Source organism: Protomyctophum parallelum (assembly GCF_964188405.1).
Source record: "Protomyctophum parallelum genome assembly, chromosome: 21".
In the NCBI taxonomy this organism is placed as follows: Eukaryota; Metazoa; Chordata; class Actinopteri; order Myctophiformes; family Myctophidae; genus Protomyctophum; species Protomyctophum parallelum.
The window spans coordinates 5,233,558-5,254,718 of NC_139713.1; the positions used below are offsets into that span (position 1 = coordinate 5,233,558).

The window sequence follows — 21,161 nt, forward strand, 5'->3', positions numbered from 1 at the left end:
GGGGAGGGGGGGGGGGGGGACAGAGGGCTCCATCTTACCCCTTACCCCTTATCCCTTATCCCTAAACTTATTTGCCATTTGTTACTATTTTTAAATATTTAAAGAAAATGGGTCAACTAGCCAATCTACATCGACACACGATGTTGCTATAGCTTGTAGATCGGCTATTTGGTACTATTTTTAAAATGGTAAATAAAATGGCACACAATAAGTTTAGGATAAGGGGTGAGGGGAAGATATAGATAGATAGGGCAGAGTGTACAGGAGTGAAAGTGACTAAGTTCACTAAGTATTGACGCTTTAAGTGGTTACATTTTCTTTACAGTATGTACATCTATAGTGCTGTCAAATCATCAAGTCTATGAAGCCATCTAATTGAAATCTGTGAAAAAGAACATTATGATGACTGCCCTTAACCCATTCTGGACGGGAACCCGTTTTGGGGTTTAACTAAAGCATTATTTAGCTATTGGAAAATAGTGGATCCACAAGCTCATAGCGCGCCACTTCTTGAAAATCGTGAAAATGTGGCACAAATCTTTATTTTTTCGACGTCAGGCCTAAATTCCGACGTCCCTATTCGTCTGACTGTGGCTTCCGCCTGCGGTTCGGGTTTATTCCGACTCACGCAGTGATATCGGTATATCGCTACGTGAGTCGGAATAAAGGGGTGTTGGTACAATGTGGCACATGTACAGTAGTGGGGGGGTCCCTGCTTCATCTCTCTCTCTCTCTCTCTCTCTCTCTCTCTCTCTCTCTCATCTCTCTCTCTCTTCTCTCTCTTCTCTCTCTCTCTCTCTCTCTCTCATCTCTCTCTCTCTCTCTTCTCTCTCTCTCTCTCTCTCTCTCTCTCTCTCTTCTCTCTCTCCTCTCTCTCATCTCTCTCTCTCTCTCTCTTCTCTCTCTCCTCTCTCTCTCTCTCTCACTCTCTCTCTCTCTCTCTCTCTCCTCTCTCTGGAATATGTTTGAAACATTGTAACAACACAACTCTTGTATGGGGTCCCTGTCTGGCATAAACTATGTTCAGATGGGGGTCCCTGTCTGCATAAACTATGTTCAGATGGGGTCCCTGTCTGGCATAAACTATGTTCAGATGGGGGTCCCTGTCTGGCATAAACTATGTTCAGATGGGGGTCCCTGTCTGGCATAAACTATGTTCAGATGGGGGTCCCTGTCTGGCATAAACTATGTTCAGATGGGGGTCCCTGTCTGGCATAAACTATGTTCAGATGGGGGTCCCTGTCTGGCATAAACTATATGTTCAGATGGGGGTCCCTGTCTGGCATAAACTATGTTCAGATGGGGGTCCCCTGTCTGGCATAAACTATGTTCAGATGGGGGTCCCTGTCTGGCATAAACTATGTTCAGATGGGGGTCCCTGTCTGGCATAAACTATGTTCAGATGGGGGTCCCCTGTCTGGCATAAACTCTGTTCAGATGGGGGTCCCTGTCTGGCATAAACTATGTTCAGATGGGGGTCCCTGTCTGGCATAAACTATGTTCAGATGGGGGTCCCTGTCTGGCATAAACTATGTTCAGATGGGGGTCCCTGTCTGGCATAAACTATATGTTCAGATGGGGGTCCCTGTCTGGCATAAACTATGTTCAGATGGGGGTCCCTGTCTGGCATAAACTATGTTCAGATGGGGGTCCCTGTCTGGCATAAACTATGTTCAGATGGGGGTCCCTGTCTGGCATAAACTCTGTTCAGATGGGGGTCCCTGTCTGGCATAAACTCTGTTCAGATGGGGGTCCCTGTCTGGCATAAACTATGTTCAGATGGGGGTCCCTGACTGGCATAAACTATGTTCAGATGGGGGTCCCTGTCTGGCATAAACTCTGTTCAGATGGGGGTCCCTGTCTGGCATAAACTATGTTCAGATGGGGGTCCCTGTCTGGCATAAACTCTGTTCAGATGGGGGTCCCTGACTGGCATAAACTATGTTCAGATGGGGGTCCCTGACTGGCATAAACTCTGTTCAGATGGGGGTCCCTGACCTGGCATAAACTCTGTTCAGATGGGGGTCCCTGTCTGGCATAAACTATATGTTCAGATGGGGGTCCCTGTCTGGCATAAACTATATGTTCAGATGGGGGTCCCTGTCTGGCATAAACTATGTTCAGATGGGGGTCCCTGTCTGGCATAAACTATGTTCAGATGGGGGTCCCTGTCTGGCATAAACTATGTTCAGATGGGGGTCCCTGACTGGCATAAACTATGTTCAGATGGGGGTCCCTGTCTGGCATAAACTATGTTCAGATGGGGGTCCCTGTCTGGCATAAACTATGTTCAGATGGGGGTCCCTGTCTGGCATAAACTATGTTCAGATGGGGGTCCCTGTCTGGCATAAACTATGTTCAGATGGGGGTCCCTGTCTGGCATAAACTATGTTCAGATGGGGGTCCCTGTCTGGCATAAACTATGTTCAGATGGGGGTCCCTGTCTGGCATAAACTATGTTCAGATGGGGGTCCCTGTCTGGCATAAACTATGTTCAGATGGGGGTCCCTGTCTGGCATAAACTCTGTTCAGATGGGGGTCCCTGTCTGGCATAAACTATGTTCAGATGGGGGTCCCTGACTGGCATAAACTATGTTCAGATGGGGGTTCCTGTCTAGTGGCATAAACTATGTTCAGATGGGGGTCCCTGACTGGCATAAACTATGTTCAGATGGGGGTCCCTGACTGGCATAAACTATGTTCAGATGGGGGTCCCTGACTGGATAAACTATGTTCAGATGGGGGTCCCTGTCTGGCATAAACTATGTTCAGATGGCGGTCCCTGTCTGGCATAAACTATGTTCAGATGGGGGTCCCTGACTGGCATAAACTATGTTCAGATGGGGGTCCCCTGTCTGGCATAAACTCTGTTCAGATGGGGGTCCCTGTTTGGCATAAACTATGTTCAGATGGGGGTCCCTGTCTGGCATAAACTATGTTCAGATGGGGGTCCCTGTCTGGCATAAACTATGTTCAGATGGGGGTCCCTGTCTGGCATAAACTATGTTCAGATGGGGGTCCCTGTCTGGCATAAACTATGTTCAGATGGGGGTCCCTGTCTGGCATAAACTATGTTCAGATGGGGGTCCCTGTCTGGCATAAACTATGTTCAGATGGGGGTCCCTGTCTGGCATAAACTATGTTCAGATGGGGGTCCCTGTCTGGCATAAACTATGTTCAGATGGGGGTCCCTGACTGGCATAAACTATGTTCAGATGGGGGTCCCTGTCTGGCATAAACTATGTTCAGATGGGGGTCCCTGTCTGGCATAAACTATGTTCAGATGGGGGTCCCTGTCTGGCATAAACTATGTTCAGATGGGGGTCCCTGTCTGGCATAAACTATATGTTCAGATGGGGGTCCCTGTCTGGCATAAACTATGTTCAGATGGGGGTCCCTGTCTGGCATAAACTATGTTCAGATGGGGGTCCCTGTCTGGCATAAACTATGTTCAGATGGGGGTCCCTGTCTGGCATAAACTATATGTTCAGATGGGGGTCCCTGACTGGCATAAACTCTGTTCAGATGGGGGTCCCTGTCTGGCATAAACTATATGTTCAGATGGGGGTCCCTGTCTGGCATAAACTATATGTTCAGATGGGGGTCCCTGTCTGGCATAAACTATATGTTCAGATGGGGGTCCCTGTCTGGCATAAACTATATGTTCAGATGGGGGTCCCTGTCTGGCATAAACTATATGTTCAGATGGGGGTCCCTGTCTGGCATAAACTCTGTTCAGATGGGGGTCCCTGTCTGGCATAAACTATGTTCAGATGGGGGTCCCTGTCTGGCATAAACTATATGTTCAGATGGGGGTCCCTGTCTGGCATAAACTATATGTTCAGATGGGGGTCCCTGTCTGGCATAAACTCTGTTCAGATGGGGGTCCCTGTCTGGCATAAACTATATGTTCAGATGGGGGTCCCTGTCTGGCATAAACTATGTTCAGATGGGGGTCCCTGTCTGGCATAAACTATGTTCAGATGGGGGTCCCTGTCTGGCATAAACTATGTTCAGATGGGGGTCCCTGTCTGGCATAAACTATGTTCAGATGGGGGTCCCTGTCTGGCATAAACTCTGTTCAGATGGGGGTCCCTGTCTGGCATAAACTCTGTTCAGATGGGGGTCCCTGTCTGGCATAAACTCTGTTCAGATGGGGGTCCCTGACTGGCATAAACTATATGTTCAGATGGGGGTCCCTGTCTGGCATAAACTATATGTTCAGATGGGGGTCCCTGTCTGGCATAAACTATATGTTCAGATGGGGGTCCCTGTCTGGCATAAACTCTGTTCAGATGGGGGTCCCCTGTCTGGCATAAACTATGTTCAGATGGGGGTCCCTGTCTGGCATAAACTCTGTTCAGATGGGGGTCCCTGACTGGCATAAACTATGTTCAGATGGGGGTCCCTGTCTGGCATAAACTCTGTTCAGATGGGGGTCCCTGTCTGGCATAAACTCTGTTCAGATGGGGGTCCCTGTCTGGCATAAACTATATGTTCAGATGGGGGTCCCTGTTTGGCATAAACTATGTTCAGATGGGGGTCCCTGTCTGGCATAAACTATGTTCAGATGGGGGTCCCCTCCCTGACTGGGTTTTGCAAACCATTTGCTGTAGCTAATGTCTTGAACCCACCTACTGACTGACCAATCTATTCTAATCTATGTCATCTGGATCTGCTTTGTGAAGAATGGTGCTATAATTCACCACCACCGTGTTTGTGTGCACTATAGCTGGTATAAAATGTAACCAATCCAAAGATTAAAATTATTTAATTGTTAAAATTACAAATAAACAAATATAGCCCGAAGCCACCACGTGTAATAAATAAGCCACTTATACTGTAATATGTTGTCACGACAAATTAGCAAAAAGGGGGAATTTCTTTTTGAGAGAAAGAGATTTTGACAAATGATTTGCTCAAAATAGGCATGCCAAGCTGAAAGTGGTTAAGAGGGTGGGACAGACAGACAGACAGACAGTGTGAGAGAGCGATTGTGAGGGTGTGTGTGTCTCTCTCTCTGTCTGTCACTGTCAGTCTGTCTGTCTTAGACTGTCCTGTAATGTATGTCCTGTAATGTCATTCATGTCGAATGTCATGTCATTCATGTCGAATGTCATGTTTTTATGTTCTGTGTGGACCCCAGGAAGATTAGCTGCTGCTATGCACCAGCTAATGGGGATCCTAATACAACGCTAAACTGTCTGTATGCGTGCATGTGAAAGAGTATTAAGTGTGTTTGTTTGTTTGTGTGTGCGTGCACGCAGCTCGAGTGTGTGTCCATGTGTGCGTGTGTCTGTGCGTGCCTGTGCGTGTGTCTGTGTGTGCCTCATAGAGACGGTAATTACCTGGAAAGGCATGAGGGTCGGACGCTCCTCTCTTCAGGCACTTGGAACACAGGACGTGAGTGGAGTAGTGGAGCCCGGGCCACTCCCTCAGCAGCACGTTGAGCTCGTCCAGCAGCGGCGTGATGGCCTGCCACGCCGTCCAGATGTTGGGCAGCGAGGCGTGGCTGGCCACGGACAGCGTCTCCGTCCTGGAGCGCGCCCCGCCCCTCCCGTTCCTGGTGGCGTCCGGCGGCTGGTGGTGGCTGATCATCACGGGGACCTTGCCGCGGTAGGCGAAGATCTGGTGCCGCCCGTCCGAGCGCTGCACCACGTGGCCGTTGATCTGCGCGCTGAAGCGCGCAAACAGCCCCGGCGGGAAGACGAACGGGAAGCTGTAGTCGACCTGCAGCTGCTCCACGGAGAAGAAGTGACACGTGGCCAGGGAGCTGGTCCCGCCCCCCGGCCAGTCTTCGGCCGCCGCCGCCGCCATGGCGTGGGGCTCGTCGCTGCTCACGTAGCTGGGGAACTTGTACCACACGGTGGCGCCGTTCAGAGGCTTGGCGCGGGGCTTGTTGATGCAGTAGCAGATGCCCATCTTCTCCAGCAGCTCCATGATGAGGTGGAGGTCCTGCTGCGTCTGGACCAGGGGCTTCAGGAGCAGGCGGATGACGTTGGAGGACAGAACGCCCTGGCGGACAAAGTCCTGGACGTGGTGCCGGAGGTGAGAGACCCGCTGCTTCTCCCCCTTCTCCTCCTCCGTCGCCACCGGGCTCGCCCTGGCGGCGGCCGCCGCCGACGCCGCCGCGGCCTCCTCCCTCTTGCCCTCGGACAGCAGCCGCTCCAGGAGCGACGACTCGTCCTTCTGGAAGAAGACGTTGAGGATGGCGATGAAGCGCGGCAGGTTGTGGAAGACGTACTCCTTGAGCGGGAGGCTGTCCTCGAAGTAGAGCAGCTTGCCGCTCTCGTGCAGGTAGGACAGGGCGCTCTGCAGGCGGTCCTCCGTCAGGCCCGCCTGGAGGCCCAGGCGGGCCGAGTCCCACCAGGACAGCCACAGGTCCCGGGGCTTAAAGTGCAGCTCCTCCAGCGTCTGCCAGGACCGGGGCAGCACGCGGTGGAGGTTGGGGAAGATCTCTCTCTGGTCCGCCACCGACATGAGCTTCTCCCGGAGCCTCTGGATGTTCCTCTGGCTGCCCGTGCAGCTGACGCACAGCACGGGGGAGAGGATCTGCAGCCGGTGGTTGAGCATGTACTGCAGCTGGGCCCTCTTCCGGCGCAGGTTCCTGTCGGTCACGCCGTAGAAGACGATGTGGGGGCTGGAGGTGCGCACGTTGTAGCCCTGCTCCAGGGCCTGGTCCACCTGCTGGGAGAGGCTCCTCAGGCACTGGGTGTCGCCCTTCTCCTGCAAGGCGATCTGCCTGTGGATGTCCAGGCTCTTCTCCTCCAGCTCAATGTCTCCGCACAGGTCCCGGTGTGTGCCCACCATGCACACCACCGCGTGGGGCACTTTGGCGCCGAGCAGGTGGAGGAAGTACCCGACGTGGGCATAAAAGTTCTTGGACGAGTACGCTTTGAGGTTCACGACGAGAACGTACAGAGCACCGGGGGACAGGAAGAAGGGTTTGATGAGGTCATAGTTTTGCTTCCCTGACAAATCGTACACTAGAAACGTGAGACTGCGCTCGGCGTCCGCGACCCAGTTGGTCACTTCGATTCCCTTGTTTCCCTCGTTGCCTCTGGCGTCGTGCGGCTTGCGAACCACACTCCGCCTGAGCAACGTTTTGCCCGCGTCCGTCGTCCCCATCAGGACCAGTTTTAGCCGGGGCTTCACCGCATGCTGGGAATGCGTGAGCTCCTTTTGATAGGCCGCGATGTAAGGAATCCCTTTCATGCACACCTCATAGGGAGGCTGAATGAGGGGGTTGTCCTTGACCTTCCAAATGTTCACTTTGGAGAGCTTCCCAAAGTTGTCTGGGAGTATGGCTATCTGGTTACCCTGTACGACGAGCTCCTCCAGTCTCTCCAGCTCCACGATGGAGTCCGGCAGGTAGGTGATGTTGTTGTTGTCCAGCCACAGGTTCGCCAACTTGACCATCTGCCCGATTTCCTTGGGCACGAAAGACAGCCTGTTCCTGCTCAGGTAAAGCTCCTCTAGTCCCGCGATGTTTAAAATGGCCTGGGGGAAGTTCTCGAAGGAATTCGAGGACAGATTTATCATTTTCAGTCTCTGGAGATTGGCGAAGTTGGGAGACAACGCGTTGAGATGGTTGCCGTCCAGCATTAGACTCTCCAGACTCTGGAGTTGGCAGAAGGTGTCGGGCAGCGTGGACATGTGAAGGCTGCTGAGCCAGAAGATCTTGATGGAGCGCAGCTTCATGATGTCCGCCGGCAGCGCATCAAACTTGTTCCCGGAGCAGTCCAGCTCCTCCAGGTCCAACAGCGCCAGGACCTCCGGGGGGAACTGGTTCAGCTGGTTGTGGTCCGTGTCCAGCGTGCGCAGCTTCTTCAGCTGCGAGAACGACCGGGGGAAATCGCTGAGCTCGTTGAAGCTAATGTCGAGCTCCTCCAGCACCTGCAGGGCTCCCAGCTGCGAGGGCAGATGCTGGATCTTGTTGTGACTGACGCAGAGCTTCTTCAGCAGCCTCAGCCTGCCCACGTCCTCGGAGAAGCTCCTCAGGCAGTTGTGGCTCATGTCGAGCTCCACGAGCTGCCCGAGCTCGAACACGGCGCGGGGCACCGTGGCAAACTTGTTCCGGCGCAGCACGAGAACGCGCAGGTTGGCCAGGGTGGCGCCCAGGCCCTCGGGCAGTGCCCGCAGCGCGTTGTTGCCCAGGTTGAGCGCCTCGATCTCGCCTATGTCCTCGGGGAACGTGATCTCCTCGTCCTGGCTGTTCTTGGCGCACAGCGTGAGGTGGCGCAGGTTGCTCCGCAGCTTCCTGGAGCGGAGGGCGGCGTCGCGCCACAGCCGCACCGTCCTGAGGTTGCTCTCGTCCTTGTTGTTGCCGTCCTCCTCCATGACCATGACGTCCCCCGTGGTGACGGTGGCGGCGGTGGTGGAGCCCTCCGTGTTGCTTTCATTGGGAGTTTTCATCAGTTGCCTCTCCGCGGAAAACTGCGTCTTTCGTCGGTCACCATCGCGGCGGCGGCGCCGCACCCGGCGGCAACGCGGCCGTCATCGCACGTACATTCCATATTCGGGACCCACTATATATAATATAGATGATATTCCGACCAGAGATGTTCAGTCCGCATCAAAACGTCTGGATGATGTGCAGTAGCAGCAGCAACATCCTCCTCTTCCTGCGACACACACTCACTCACTCAACTCACACACAATACAATAACACACACACACACACACAAATCCCTACCGCAAAATAATAGCTCGCCAAACGTGTGTTGTGAAAGACGTACTCCTTGAGGGGGAGGCTCTGCCCTTCAGAAACGTCCGTTTGGTACTTGTTGTCATTTTAAAATACAGAGAATGTTCCTCCTCCTCCTCCGTGAATGAAAGAAACGAGCTGATCCTTATTGTTGTTTCCCTCGGTGTTGTTCCTCTGGACTGGATGCTATACTGCAGTCGGAAATGGACTGGCGAGCGCGAGCGACCCCTCAACGTCTGTGTTGCCACGTTGGGGGTTTTTTAAGGAGAGAAATAAGCAAACCATTGATTGATTGATTGATTGAAATATTTATAGTACATTTCAAGCACAACTCAATAAACTGTGAGTGGACGACCCAATAAAGCATTACACTTGTTTACAACAGGGTCCACCTTGTTCAAGGCATCAAAACATTTAGAGACGTACAAATAGACACTTCTATATGGCCAAAGAACAGAACAGGAATTCATCATAAAGGAGGTAAAAAGGGAAAAGAAACATATACAGTGAGGGCATTCAGATTTTATGGGGCCAGTTTCGAATTGCAGCCGTCCGTATAGGTGCCCTTTGAGAGCGGTTTTGAAGGAGTCAAGGGATTTGCATGTCTTAATGACTGTTGGTAGGGCGTTCCACATTTTGGTGGCATAGGAGCGAAAATAATTTGTCCCTTGTTTGTGCCGAATCTGGGTTGCACATGGTTTGTTGCACTCCCTCCGGTGTTGTGGGTGTGGACTTCGTTTACATTAAGGAAGTATTTAGACAGGTACATGGGTATCTTGGTGGTGTATCGAATCTTGTGGACCAGACCCATTGCAAGATGCTGTACTCTGTCGTCGACCCTAAGCCATCCCAGCCTGTCAAAGTGGGCAGGGGTGAGGTGGGTCGTCGACCCTAAAGCCTGTCCACGAAACACATTTCCATGGGTCACACAAGTATTGATTATTGTTTATTGTTTATTGTTTGTTTATAAGGATCCCCATTAGCTTTTGCCTTGACAAAAGCTAGTCTTCCTGGGGTCCGACACAGACAAACATTTAACATTTAACAAAGGCAATACTTACAATTGTTTACAAACACTAACTCAAAATAAAACATAGTAGAATAAAAAACATAGGAGAAATAAAAAACAAAGAAAAACATAGCAAAAAATCACTTTCAACAAATTATACATTTGAATTATTATTTTCCCAGGGTTACTGCAGTATGGTTTACATAAGGTATTCTTTTAACTTGATTTTAAAGATGAATTTTGTATTTGTATTGGTTATACACTTTGGTAGTGCATTCCAACCTATTACTGCTCTATAGATAATAGAAGATTTAAGAATATTTGTTCTTGGTTTAGGTGCCACCAAAACACCCCAACTGGCTTGTCTAGTCATATGGTTATGTTCGTCTCTTATGTGCTACCTGTTCAAAGAAATACTGTGGTTTTTTGTCCATTAATACATTTCTGAAAAACGTAAGAATACGTGAATGTAATCTATTCTCAACGTAAGCCATGAGTAAATTAAATATCCCTTATGTTTGAGGGGCACCAGCCCCTCCTCTACCTATACTGCTTTTGTCCCCACAAAATGTCCACAACATTGACAATGAAGGGAGAATGTACGTCATCTTGTCCCCACATGTCTCACATGTCTCATATTTGCTATCGACAATGAAAGGAGAAATTAGGTCAAATGTCCGCCAAATATGACGTAAATTTGTGGCAATGCAGGCATTCTGATATTGGCCAGTAGCCTATAAGATGATGCGTGATAATGTACGATGATAAGAGCGCCCCTCACTTCACACTTTCAAGAACAAATATTCTTAAATCTTCTATTATCTATAGAGCAGTAATAGGTTGGAATGCATTACCAAAGTGTATAACCAATACAAATACAAAATTCATCTTTAAAATCAAGTTAAAAGAACACCTTATGTAAACCATATACTGCAGTAACCCTGGGAAAATGATAATTCAAATGTATAATGTGTTGAAAGTGATTTTTTTACTATGTTTTTCTTTGTTTTTTATTTCCCCTATGTTTTTTATTTCTTATTTTATATTTTATTTTACTATGTTTTATTTTGAGTTAGTGTTTGTAAACAATTGTAAGTATTGCCTTTGTTAAATGTTTGCCTGTGTCGGACCCCAGGAAGACTAGCTTTTGTCAAGGCAAAAGCTAAAGGCGATCCTTATAAACAATAAACAATAAACACAGGTGTTATTTTGTATTTTACTAGAGCGGTGCCGGTGCCCGTTGGGCACTCGTCTACTTGGAACGATGCAAGTTGGAAATGCTATACCCCTATATGTGAGAACCACAGATTTAAATAATCTGTAGAAGCAAACCTATAGCCTGACACCTGCATTTTCATTTTGTGTCACTTCGCCAGAACATATATTTCTTAATGAGTGTGGCTTGCGTTTCAGGGCTGGAGCCAGGCTAGAAGCAAGTCCAAATAAGCAACTTTATTTTTTCTTTTCTTTTATGAATGATTGAATGGGTATAGCCTAAACAGCACGAGGTACAGTCAGATATTAAAGCTTAAAGGATAACACAAAAAACCTGTTGTAAACAAGTGTAATAGTACAGTAACAGTTTTTGTATTGAGTTGTGCTTTTGTGTGAAATGTACCCATGCTGCATAACCTACTGTTAATACATTCTTCAATCAATCAATCAATCAATCAATCACCTGTGTATTCAATTCATCTACATACAAGTGAACTAGGCTACAGAAACGAGACCCAACATACTAGTGAAAGTGCCAAGAAAACTCCGCTTATAATAAGCAGACTTGGCAACAGCGGTCAACGCCCGTCCAACGCTGCGTCATCACCCTGGACCCGCCTCCTTCCGAAAATAGCAGATCCACAAGCTCACAAAGTGTCGCGTACGCGACGTGTTGTGAGCTTGTAGATTTCCACTGCGCCGCGCGACACCGTGGTGGGAAGAAGTATAAATTGGACAAGTGCCCTTTTGTTTTGCCCATCCGGACTAGAGCGGATACGGAAACTGTTTGTCGAAGTATCCACATGTGTAATGTGGAATTCCACCGGATACAGTAAGGCGGGCTCTAGACCGAATATGAGCGCTCAACAGTAAATATAATCCTGGCTTTCCACAGCAGGTACAGCAGGAGTGGAGACCGTGGTTATAAACTTATAATTATGGCATTTCATATTATATGTTTGAGGGATTCATATACATATATATGTTTGAGGGGCGCCTATGTCCAGCTTTGAGAGTTTGTGTGAACACAAACATTGAATTGAATGCCATTGACAATGAATGGCCTGTTGTGAGTGTTTGTATAAACACAAACATTGAAGACAAAAGTGAGGACGCAAATTGTGATTGGCCGGAATGAGATGATCGATGTATGATGATAAATTATGATGATAATAGATCGAGCGCCCCTCACTTCACACGGGTGTGATTTTTAAATATTTTATTATAGTCCTACAGACATAAATTGGGAAGTGTTTATAGTATAGTATTATAGGCCTTCAGACATAAATTGGGAAGTGTTTCTAAAAATACAAATATATTAACACAGACTATAGGCCTACACACATTTTGCTCACAGCTTAATGGTCAATGTCAATATTCTGCCTCTGCTGTCTCTCTGCCCTGCTCCAAATGATGTGACCTGGAGCCCCCTACTGGCCATTCTACTGTAACTACAGGCCTTGGATTGTTTTGTAACACTTCTGATAGATAGATAGATAGATAGATAGTCCCCGGACCCCACTTCCCACAAACCCTGCTCATCTAAGTAGCCTATAGTATGATGAATGATGTATGAACCCAAATGACGTCACAGGGGGCAGTACAATAAATTATAGTGAAGATAACATACTGGGCTCGCTACTCAAGCCCACAATTATGATGTAAAAACAGACCGTTGATTGTGTAGCCTACATGTGTACACTATCCAAGTGAAAGCAACACAGATGATTTCACAGTGTAGATGGTTGGGGTCCTAGAGATACTAATCTTTCTTTGCGGCGGTGGCTCAGGGGTAGATGAGTGGCTGGATGGTAACCGCAAGGTTGCCAGTTCGAACCCTGTGGGCTCCCCCAGAGTTAGTGTCGAAGTGTCCTTGAGCAAGACTAGGAACCCCTAATTGCTCCTGATGTGCTGGTTGGTGCCTTGCATGGTTTCCGCCACCATCGGTGTATGAATGTGTGTGTGAATGGGTGAATGTAATGCACAATCTCTGTAAAGCTCCTTGGATGAAGGTGCTATATAAATGCACCATTTACCATTTGTGTGGGTCCTTGGCCTAATGCTAGGGGGTCTTTGAAATGAAAATAACTGGACTACACATCTACACGCCCCCCACACAGACCAAACAGTGGATGTCAGTTGTGAAAGGGACTAAGAAACACACAAATGAAAAAAGATTTTCAGAATGTGTATTTGTAAACACATCTTGTCAGCTCAGAATAAAGTATACTACATCTTTTGGGAAACACCTATGATCTGCAGGCCCCCCTAATACTCGATAAAAAAACATGACAAAAAAACAACAAAAATAAAACAAGAACAACAAAAAAAAGGTCGTCATAAGAAAAAATAAAATAAAATAAGCCCTGGGTCTGTTCTGGGATAAATAAAATTATAATAACAACAACAAAAAAATGTAAAAATCCAGAAATTGTAAAGGTGTTTATGTGTTAGCTTTGCATCACCCTCTTCGAGCGCTTCAGGATATTGTACTGTCTCAGATGATTCTTCCAATTTTCAAATATGGCCGTGCTGGTGTCTCTGGTGACGTCCGAGTACTGCCGTGCGTAGCTCAGCCGGGGGTCGTTGGGGTCTATGAGGTTATGCGACAGGGACATCATGTGGCCGATCTCCTGGCTCTCCGTCCCATAATGGTCGTATCCCGGCTCGTGTGACGCGTACCCTCTCTTTGGTTCGTAGCAGAGTTTCTCTGCCTGGTTCCTCTGTTTCTGTATGCGCTCCTGTCTCAGGAGCTCCATGGGGCCTCCCTTCTTCAGCAGTCCGCCGGGCTTCTGGTTGTTGTTGTTGTTGTTGTAAACGATTCTCTCTGTCAAGTCTGGCTCGATCTTTTCGAACAGCCCTTCGGTCTTCAGACGTCGGCCTTTCTCCTTCTCCCGCTGCGTGGCGAACAGCTTCTCGAAGACCCCCTTCTGTATCCTCTGCGCCTCCCTGGTGTTCTGCTCCTCCAGTTGCTTCCACAGCTTCTCGATTTCCTGCGAGGTCGGGTGTTTGTTCCTCTGCTCGTCCTTCTCCTGCAGCTTCTTCTTCAGGTCGTCCTTCTTCAGATCTTCTCTCTCCAGTTGCTCCTTGGCGTACCGCGCCACCCTGGCCATGTTGTCCCTCTTGCTGGCGGGGAGGTCGGGCGGGGTGGGCCTGTTCTTCTGCCTGTTCTTCTGTTTCGTCTGTTCCTTCATGGCCTGCTCCCAGAGATGATGCTCCCATAGCCGCTCGATCTCCTCCGCCACCTTGGTGTCCTCCAGCTTCTTCCTGCGCAGCAGCCTCTGCTTCAGTTCAATCTGCGCCTCCCGCTGCTTCTCCACCTCGGACAGCAGCAGGGCGCTGTGGAGCCTCCGCACACGTTCGGTCTGGGCAAACTGCTGGGCCTTGGCCCTTACCAGGGGGTCGCTGGCCCTCTGCGCCGGCTGAGGCATGTCTGCAGCAGCTGGCGTTGTTATTCCTTTTTCACTTGGCTTGGCGTCCGTTAGTCAAGTGATGGCGAGCGGGCGAGCCGCCGTGTATTTACAGCTTCGGTACGGCGGCGATTGTGACGTCACCGGTATGGAGCGTGTGACGTCATCGGCGCGGGGCATGATGTGACATCCAGAGCCATGCGTTACGATACTGAGGGGGCAGAAACCGAGACAAGCTGGAGTTGGAAATACATTGTTTTCAACCACAAAACACTCATTGGGCTAAATTAGGCCATAGCCACTTGTCATCACATTTGGGCACATTTGGGCAAGAGGCTAGATAGAGGCTGGCTATGGCCGTTTTTAGCCCAAGGAGTGTTTTTCGTGCAAAACTAATGCTTTGGAATGTATTCAGAATCATGAAAAGTAGTTTGACACATTGCATGCTTCTTAAAGCATAATTACAATTAGATTTGTTTTGCCTTACAGGTTTTTAATGGTATAGGCTTAATTACTCCAACTTTCAACCGCTGAATTGACCATGATCCACAATGTATACTCTTTTTGAGGGGCTATATATACAGGTTTAATGTTTGGTTTGTCTCAATGTTTGTTTTACATCATCATGTTGATAAGAGCGCCCCCACCTCACTTCACACGGGTGTGATTTTTAATATGTTCTTTGGATGAACCTATAAGGATCATAAAAAAAAACCTTGAACGATTACTTTTTGCAATTTATTTTGGGTCAAATCTTAGATTGACTGCTTCTAAGAAAACAGATGACTCCGCCCACTGGCTTCCGAAATTGGTGAAACTTGAAACGTCCACAATTCAATGCATGATGAGAGCAATCCGACCATGATCCGAAGCCCTCAGCACACCCACCCAGCTCACGGACAGCCAGGAACATTGTCAGCTTGCATGCCGACATAATAGTCCCACTTTAGGAGGTAAGTTGATGATTGTACACGTTGGAACAGATACAGTATGTTGTACTTTGTTTAAAACATCTGTATTTTTAAAACAATAATAACAAATTGTGTCTCTCGCGGCCCCAAACAATTACGCACAGTGCCGCAGCACACATACGAACCACATGTGCAACTATGAGTCCAAATTGTCAAATTGACAACACACTCAGCTGAATGGGAATCTATACTCAATCTAGTTGTTACAAATGACATTTTTAACTAATTTAACACCGATTGAAAGAGTTTTAAATAGGTCTGTTTATATGAATATTTATTTATTGACATTGAAGTAAAAGTTGAATTATTTGTTGCGCACCTGTCAATCTGTTGATTGGAAGGGGCCAAGCAGAGAGCAGTGGTTTTCAAACCTGTTGACACTCGTTCCGGACCCCCTTTAGAAAATATATTATAATGCCAGGGACCCCCTTCAGATTTTTACGGCTACTAGATTCTCAACACGTTTAATTTCAAGGACCCCCATTTTGACATGAATTAGGTTACAAGACCCCCCCATTTAATTTGATCATTTCGATCTCTGGGACCAATTTATATTAAGTTTAGTTAGTGTACAAATGGACCTGTCATTTTTTGTACACTCTGAGTTACAGACTGTCACACTCTGGTCTTCTTGAGTGAAGGTAGTGTTTGCCAAAAGGCACTTGATCAGCTCTCAAAAACACTCATGGCAAATCCTTTTTTAGCTAAATCAAAACAGTTTTTAATTCCCCATTCGCAGAGTTCATATGGAATGGTCGTTGAAACAAACAGAGCACCAAACTAGAAAAAGTGCCCTTCTGGCACTAGTGGGAATATGCATGCACAGTTTCATCGCAATCGGACGCTGCGTTGAGGAGTTGTGGCGATTTGTACAAAGCGGGCTACTCCTGAAAACTGTAGGAGCCAATCGTGGCCAATCAGGATGGAATATGAGAAATCAAACAAACCTGTGTTGATCACATGACTATGGAGATCATGTGTACCGATTTGCGTGAAATGTGGATAAAATCTGAAGGAGTAATAATAGAAAATGTGTTTTACATATGTCGGCCTCCTGGTGGCGCTATAAAGAGCAGATGTGAAAAATTCCAGGCAAAGGTTTTTCCTTGGCCTCTAGGGAGTTGGCATACAAAGTTATCCACAGATCCGTGCAGTTAGAGGTAAAAACACTTTTCGGCCAGTTATAGCGCCACCTTGAGGCTGAGTTGAAATTGTTGATGTGGCATTTTGTCCTCGGCCTAGTGGGAATGTGGGTGCACAATTTCACGGAAATCACGCGATGTGTTCATGATTTGCAGCATTTTGTTTGAAACTGAGCACTCCTGTGAACTTTGGAAGCCAATCTTAACCAATCAGGATGGAGTGTGAGAAATCTGAAAGACCGGTTTCGTTGAATGGCTCTAGAGAGACTGTGTACCAATTTGCGTGATGTTTGGACAAAATCTGTAGGTGTGCTGTGCAAAAACTTGTTTTGCACAAAGCGGCCTCCTGGTGGCGCTATAACAGGCCGTTCTGGAAAGTTTGGCATCGACCGGGTTAACGGTGGCCGAGATTAGCTGTTCACAGACACACGGACACACACACGGACGGACGGACACACGGACGGACGGAGTGCAAAACATACTCTCCCCACATGCCTTCGGCCTGGTGGAGACAATGAAGTAGTTACAGCCCACTGGCCAGGTTGGCCCTACCAAGGTCTGCTCTTCTCTCTGTGCAATCCTACATTGATTGCCGGGGCAGTGGCAGGTGCTCCTCTTATAAAGGCTAGGCCCGTCCCATAGACCAAACCCGGGGAAACTCGTCATGGGAGCCAAACTGCACCCAGAAGTTCGGCAGAATGCACTGGAGTCAATGAGAGCTCAGTGACCAGCTCATGAACAAACACTATTTATGGCAGAGATCTTTTGTAAAGCAATCGCTTCTGGCAAATAACAGAAGACATGTAACACATTATTGTCTGCCGTGTTGATTTTCAATGTGTATACTGTGTAATTTTATAGAGGAATCTATAAAGAGCAAAAAGTAAGTTTCTGAACGCGCCAAGTATCGTGAGACTGTCCACCGTTTCTCGCGTTACCCCCGGAACAGAAACGACACCTGCTGCTGTTTAAATCCTCAAATAAAATGATGTACTGTGCACATCGAAAAGCAAGTGATTAGAAAACAACCTGTGATATGTCTTCTTTTATATGCCTGAACCGATTATATGACACAGGTCTCAATGTTTCATAAAAAAATGTTCATGAGCTGGTCAAGTCAAAGTCATACGATTTGTTTCACACGTTACCGCAGTGAAATTCTATTCTCCACATTTGACCCGTCTCTTAGAGCGGTGAGCCCCGGGCAAGGAGCGGTGAGCTGCAGCCGTGCCGCGCTCGGGAATCATTTACATTCACTGCTTTAGTGCTTTGTATGAATACCGGAAGACTCGACCCGGTGCTTGCCCGTTTTTCCTCCCGGAATTGTCACCAGTGAGGGGGATAACTTTGTAATATGCTATTGGCTGTTTGTATTCTTTTTGGAAAAATATAAAAAGATACTCCTGTAGAAAGGCTATATTATTTTACTTATATTGACCCTATAAACAATTTAGTATTATTTAGTATATGTAAGGTTTTGCCCACTCAAATGGTACCTCGTCAGATAATCCCCACATATCCTACAACAACTTCTGTGAACAGACTTCACTGTAGTAGCTTTTCATAAATTATATTTGTAGTTGAAAGTTTATAGTTAGAGAAATTCAAAATCCAGCCGTCTGCTGTCCAGCCTCTCCCACCCCTCACATTGGGGAAGTTTCTGGGAGGAAAACAGAAACGGGGCGAGTCTTCTTGTTACCCTTTGTATTCATGTAACTTCCGGTGCGAGATTTGGCTCAAATGAAAGTGTCATGGGACCATGTCACTTCCTTCTCTAATCTTCCTTGATGCATAGAAGGCAGCATGAGTCGATCAGTCCCCCCAGGTTGGCAGAGGAAGTGTAGCGCCCAGGATTACATTAGACAACAATTATTGACACTGGGTGAAAAAATGGGTTACAAAATTGTGAGATAAAATATTTATAAAAAAAAAAAGAAAAGTGTGTTCCTCCGATCCAACTCCATTTATGAAATGGTTATTAAAGATGGGTATTGCTTCGCTTCGGTCAATCAAATCCATTTCTGTAGGCGTACTTTTTTTGCGTTTTAATGGCTGAAACTGTAGCGAACATTTTCCAATGCTACGCAAAAGCAAGCCTGATATATATTAGTATCAAACTAAAAATGTACCAGAACAAGGGAAATTACATCTACAGTAGCCTACTCTGTTAACATGTTTCGGGGAGAGGACCACCAGATATTCCACGCAAAGGGATTATTATTATTTTGTATGCAATTCACTTCAGCTCATTTTATTACACCTACTAATAGTATATCTGTTTTGACAGATGTTCATCTGGGCTGAGCATCTCTAACCGCCACCATGACTGACTTCACGTCACAACCAACATCCGATAAAGTCTACGTCATGTACCACGGAACCGCCAGGGAAAACTTCACTTCCATCAGGTCACAGGGCTTCTTGCAGTCCAAGGCCGGGGCGCTGGGTCGCGGGGTGTACCTCAGCCGGGACCTGCAGAAAGCCAGCCGCTACCCCCGCCATCTCCTCGAGTCCCAGCGCATCGTCTTTAGGGTGGCGGTCAACGTGGGCAACGTGATCGCCATCGAGTACGACGGCCATCCGCGGCAGTACACCTGGAAGTACCACGGTTACGACACGGCCTGGGTGCCCCCCATTGGCGGCGCCTTGGAAGAGAGCTGCGTCTGGGACCCGAATCGCATCTCCATTCTGGGCGTCGTCAAACCCCACGACCACGTGCAGGAGACGCCCTCAACACCACACTACCAATACGACTACCGATAAGAGGCCTCACAGTTGTTACTATAGCACTATATAGTATATATATATATATATATATATATACATAGTTTAATTATATAGATATTCCACTGTTCTTAGCATTCTTAACCCATTCTGAACGGGAACCCATTTTAGTGTTAGCATCATGTTATGCTTTAGCTATTGAAAAATGGCAGATCTACAAGCTCATAGCGTACGAGCTTGTTTTTGAAAAATCGAAGAACGACTGACATTTTTAGAATCTGATCTCAGGTCAGAATGGGTTAATCGGACCAGTGTGTGTCCAGTGGAAACCTCGTATGAATCTGATCTCAGGTCAGAATGGGTTAAAAGTCCCCTTTGGTTATGCTATAGCAGTGGTACACATGTACCTACTACTGTATACCCATTGTTTGTACTTAGCACAGTAGCCATCGTCATTGTAACAGGCCAGTCTATGATGTCAGTACTATGACGTCATATTGATGACATCATGTATACATGGGGTTTTAACCACTTAAACACCAGCATCCTTATTGTGGGTAAGGCTTAATCTAGCTGGAAATAGCCAATGGACAAGCTCGCAACAACGTGCCACAGTGCGTGGATCTGCTATTTTCTAACAGAGTGTATAGTTGGGCCGGGACCGTACCTATGTTCCCTCAGCTCTATGTTCCCTCAGCTCTATGTTCCCTCAGCCTACGACAACCTACCTCCTCCCTCACCCTAACCCTAACCTCCCCCGGGGCAGACACCTAAACCTAACCGCAACCCTCTCCCGACCCGCAGCGCACCTCAGGGCTGAGGGAACATAGGTATGGCCCTGAGGGACTCCGGTCAACCATATGGCTTTAAGTGGTTAAAAGGGACACAGACAGGAAGAAAACACATGCAAGTTACTTACAGTACAAAATACTTTATTAAGGGCCAGATGCAGCAAGCAGTGCTTTGTGAAATAAATACTACTACCCAGGGGGCAAACCACCCTTTTTTTAGGAAACCTGCATTTGCCATGACCTCAAAGGTTGTCCACCAGAAATAGTATCTATGACCCCGTAGGATCACAACCTATATGGACAACCCGGTCAATTTTTAGCTGGAAGTCCAATATGGCCGCCGCAATATTGGCCCCTATTAGTTATAATGGGGGGTGAATAGGGCAAAATTTTAAACCAAAACCAAAATCCACGAAACTTCTCAGGTTGATCAATGATATAAATATGAACATATTTTGTATTGAAGGTTTCCATGAAATTCAATATGGCCGCCACAATATGGCCGCCACAATATTAGCACCCAGAAAATAGGTTTGGCTCTAACTTCTGAACCAGATGAGCTAGAAACGCAAAATCAGTGTCTATTTCATGTTTTCTGACCATGAGAGACTCAATGGAATACCTATTTTTATTATTGGGTGTGTCTGGACCCTTATTGTGCATATTTACAAGATGGTGGCTACCCGAAATAGTGCTTTACCATGATTTCTACCATGATTGTTGACTGTTTTGAATATCGTCACCTTATTAAACTAATTGCCTAAGTCATTTTTTGCCAAATTGCTTTTTTGGCCTAAATCACCACCTGGTGATGCTGGCCACCTCTGGTAAAATCACCCGAGCCCTAATGTAAAAGGCCTTCCTGTTACACCCTATTAAAACAATGGCCTATGTCAAGAGGGAGACTTAGGCCATATTATTTTGCCTAAGTCATAATAAAATGTGACTTAGGCCATTTTAACACACCTTTCAAAATGGGAGTGAATGGGACTGAATGGGAGGTACTGTTACTATGGGACTGATAGAATGGGAGTGAATGGGACTGAATGGGAGTGAAAGGGAGGTACTGTTACTATGGGACTGATACTATGGGAGTGCATGGGAGGTACTGTTACTATGGGACTGATACTATGGGAGTGAATGGGAGTGAATGGGAGTGAAAGGGAGGTACTGTTACTATGGGTAACAGTAC

The 21,161-nt window shown here is 47.3% G+C and overlaps 2 protein-coding genes and 1 long non-coding RNA gene across 4 annotated transcripts in view; 1 reads left to right on the top strand and 2 right to left on the bottom strand.

The window, feature by feature from the left end:
- mfhas1 (multifunctional ROCO family signaling regulator 1) overlaps positions 1 to 8,884 on the bottom strand; it is a 50,326-nt gene extending 41,442 nt beyond the window's left edge. Inside the window, exon 1 of the mRNA XM_083793822.1 lies at positions 5,349 to 8,884. Coding sequence (XP_083649948.1) covers positions 5,349 to 8,415 — 3,067 coding nt within the window. The 5' untranslated portion in view covers positions 8,416 to 8,884. The remainder of the gene's footprint in view (positions 1 to 5,348) is intronic.
- The window catches only part of LOC310879282 (histone-lysine N-methyltransferase Smyd1-like), a 294,932-nt gene that overhangs the window by 168,352 nt on the left and 105,419 nt on the right, over positions 1 to 21,161 (bottom strand). The gene's annotated exons all lie outside the window — the stretch shown is intronic.
- LOC310879296 overlaps positions 1 to 21,161 on the top strand; it is a 229,250-nt gene that overhangs the window by 120,167 nt on the left and 87,922 nt on the right. The window lies entirely within an intron of this gene.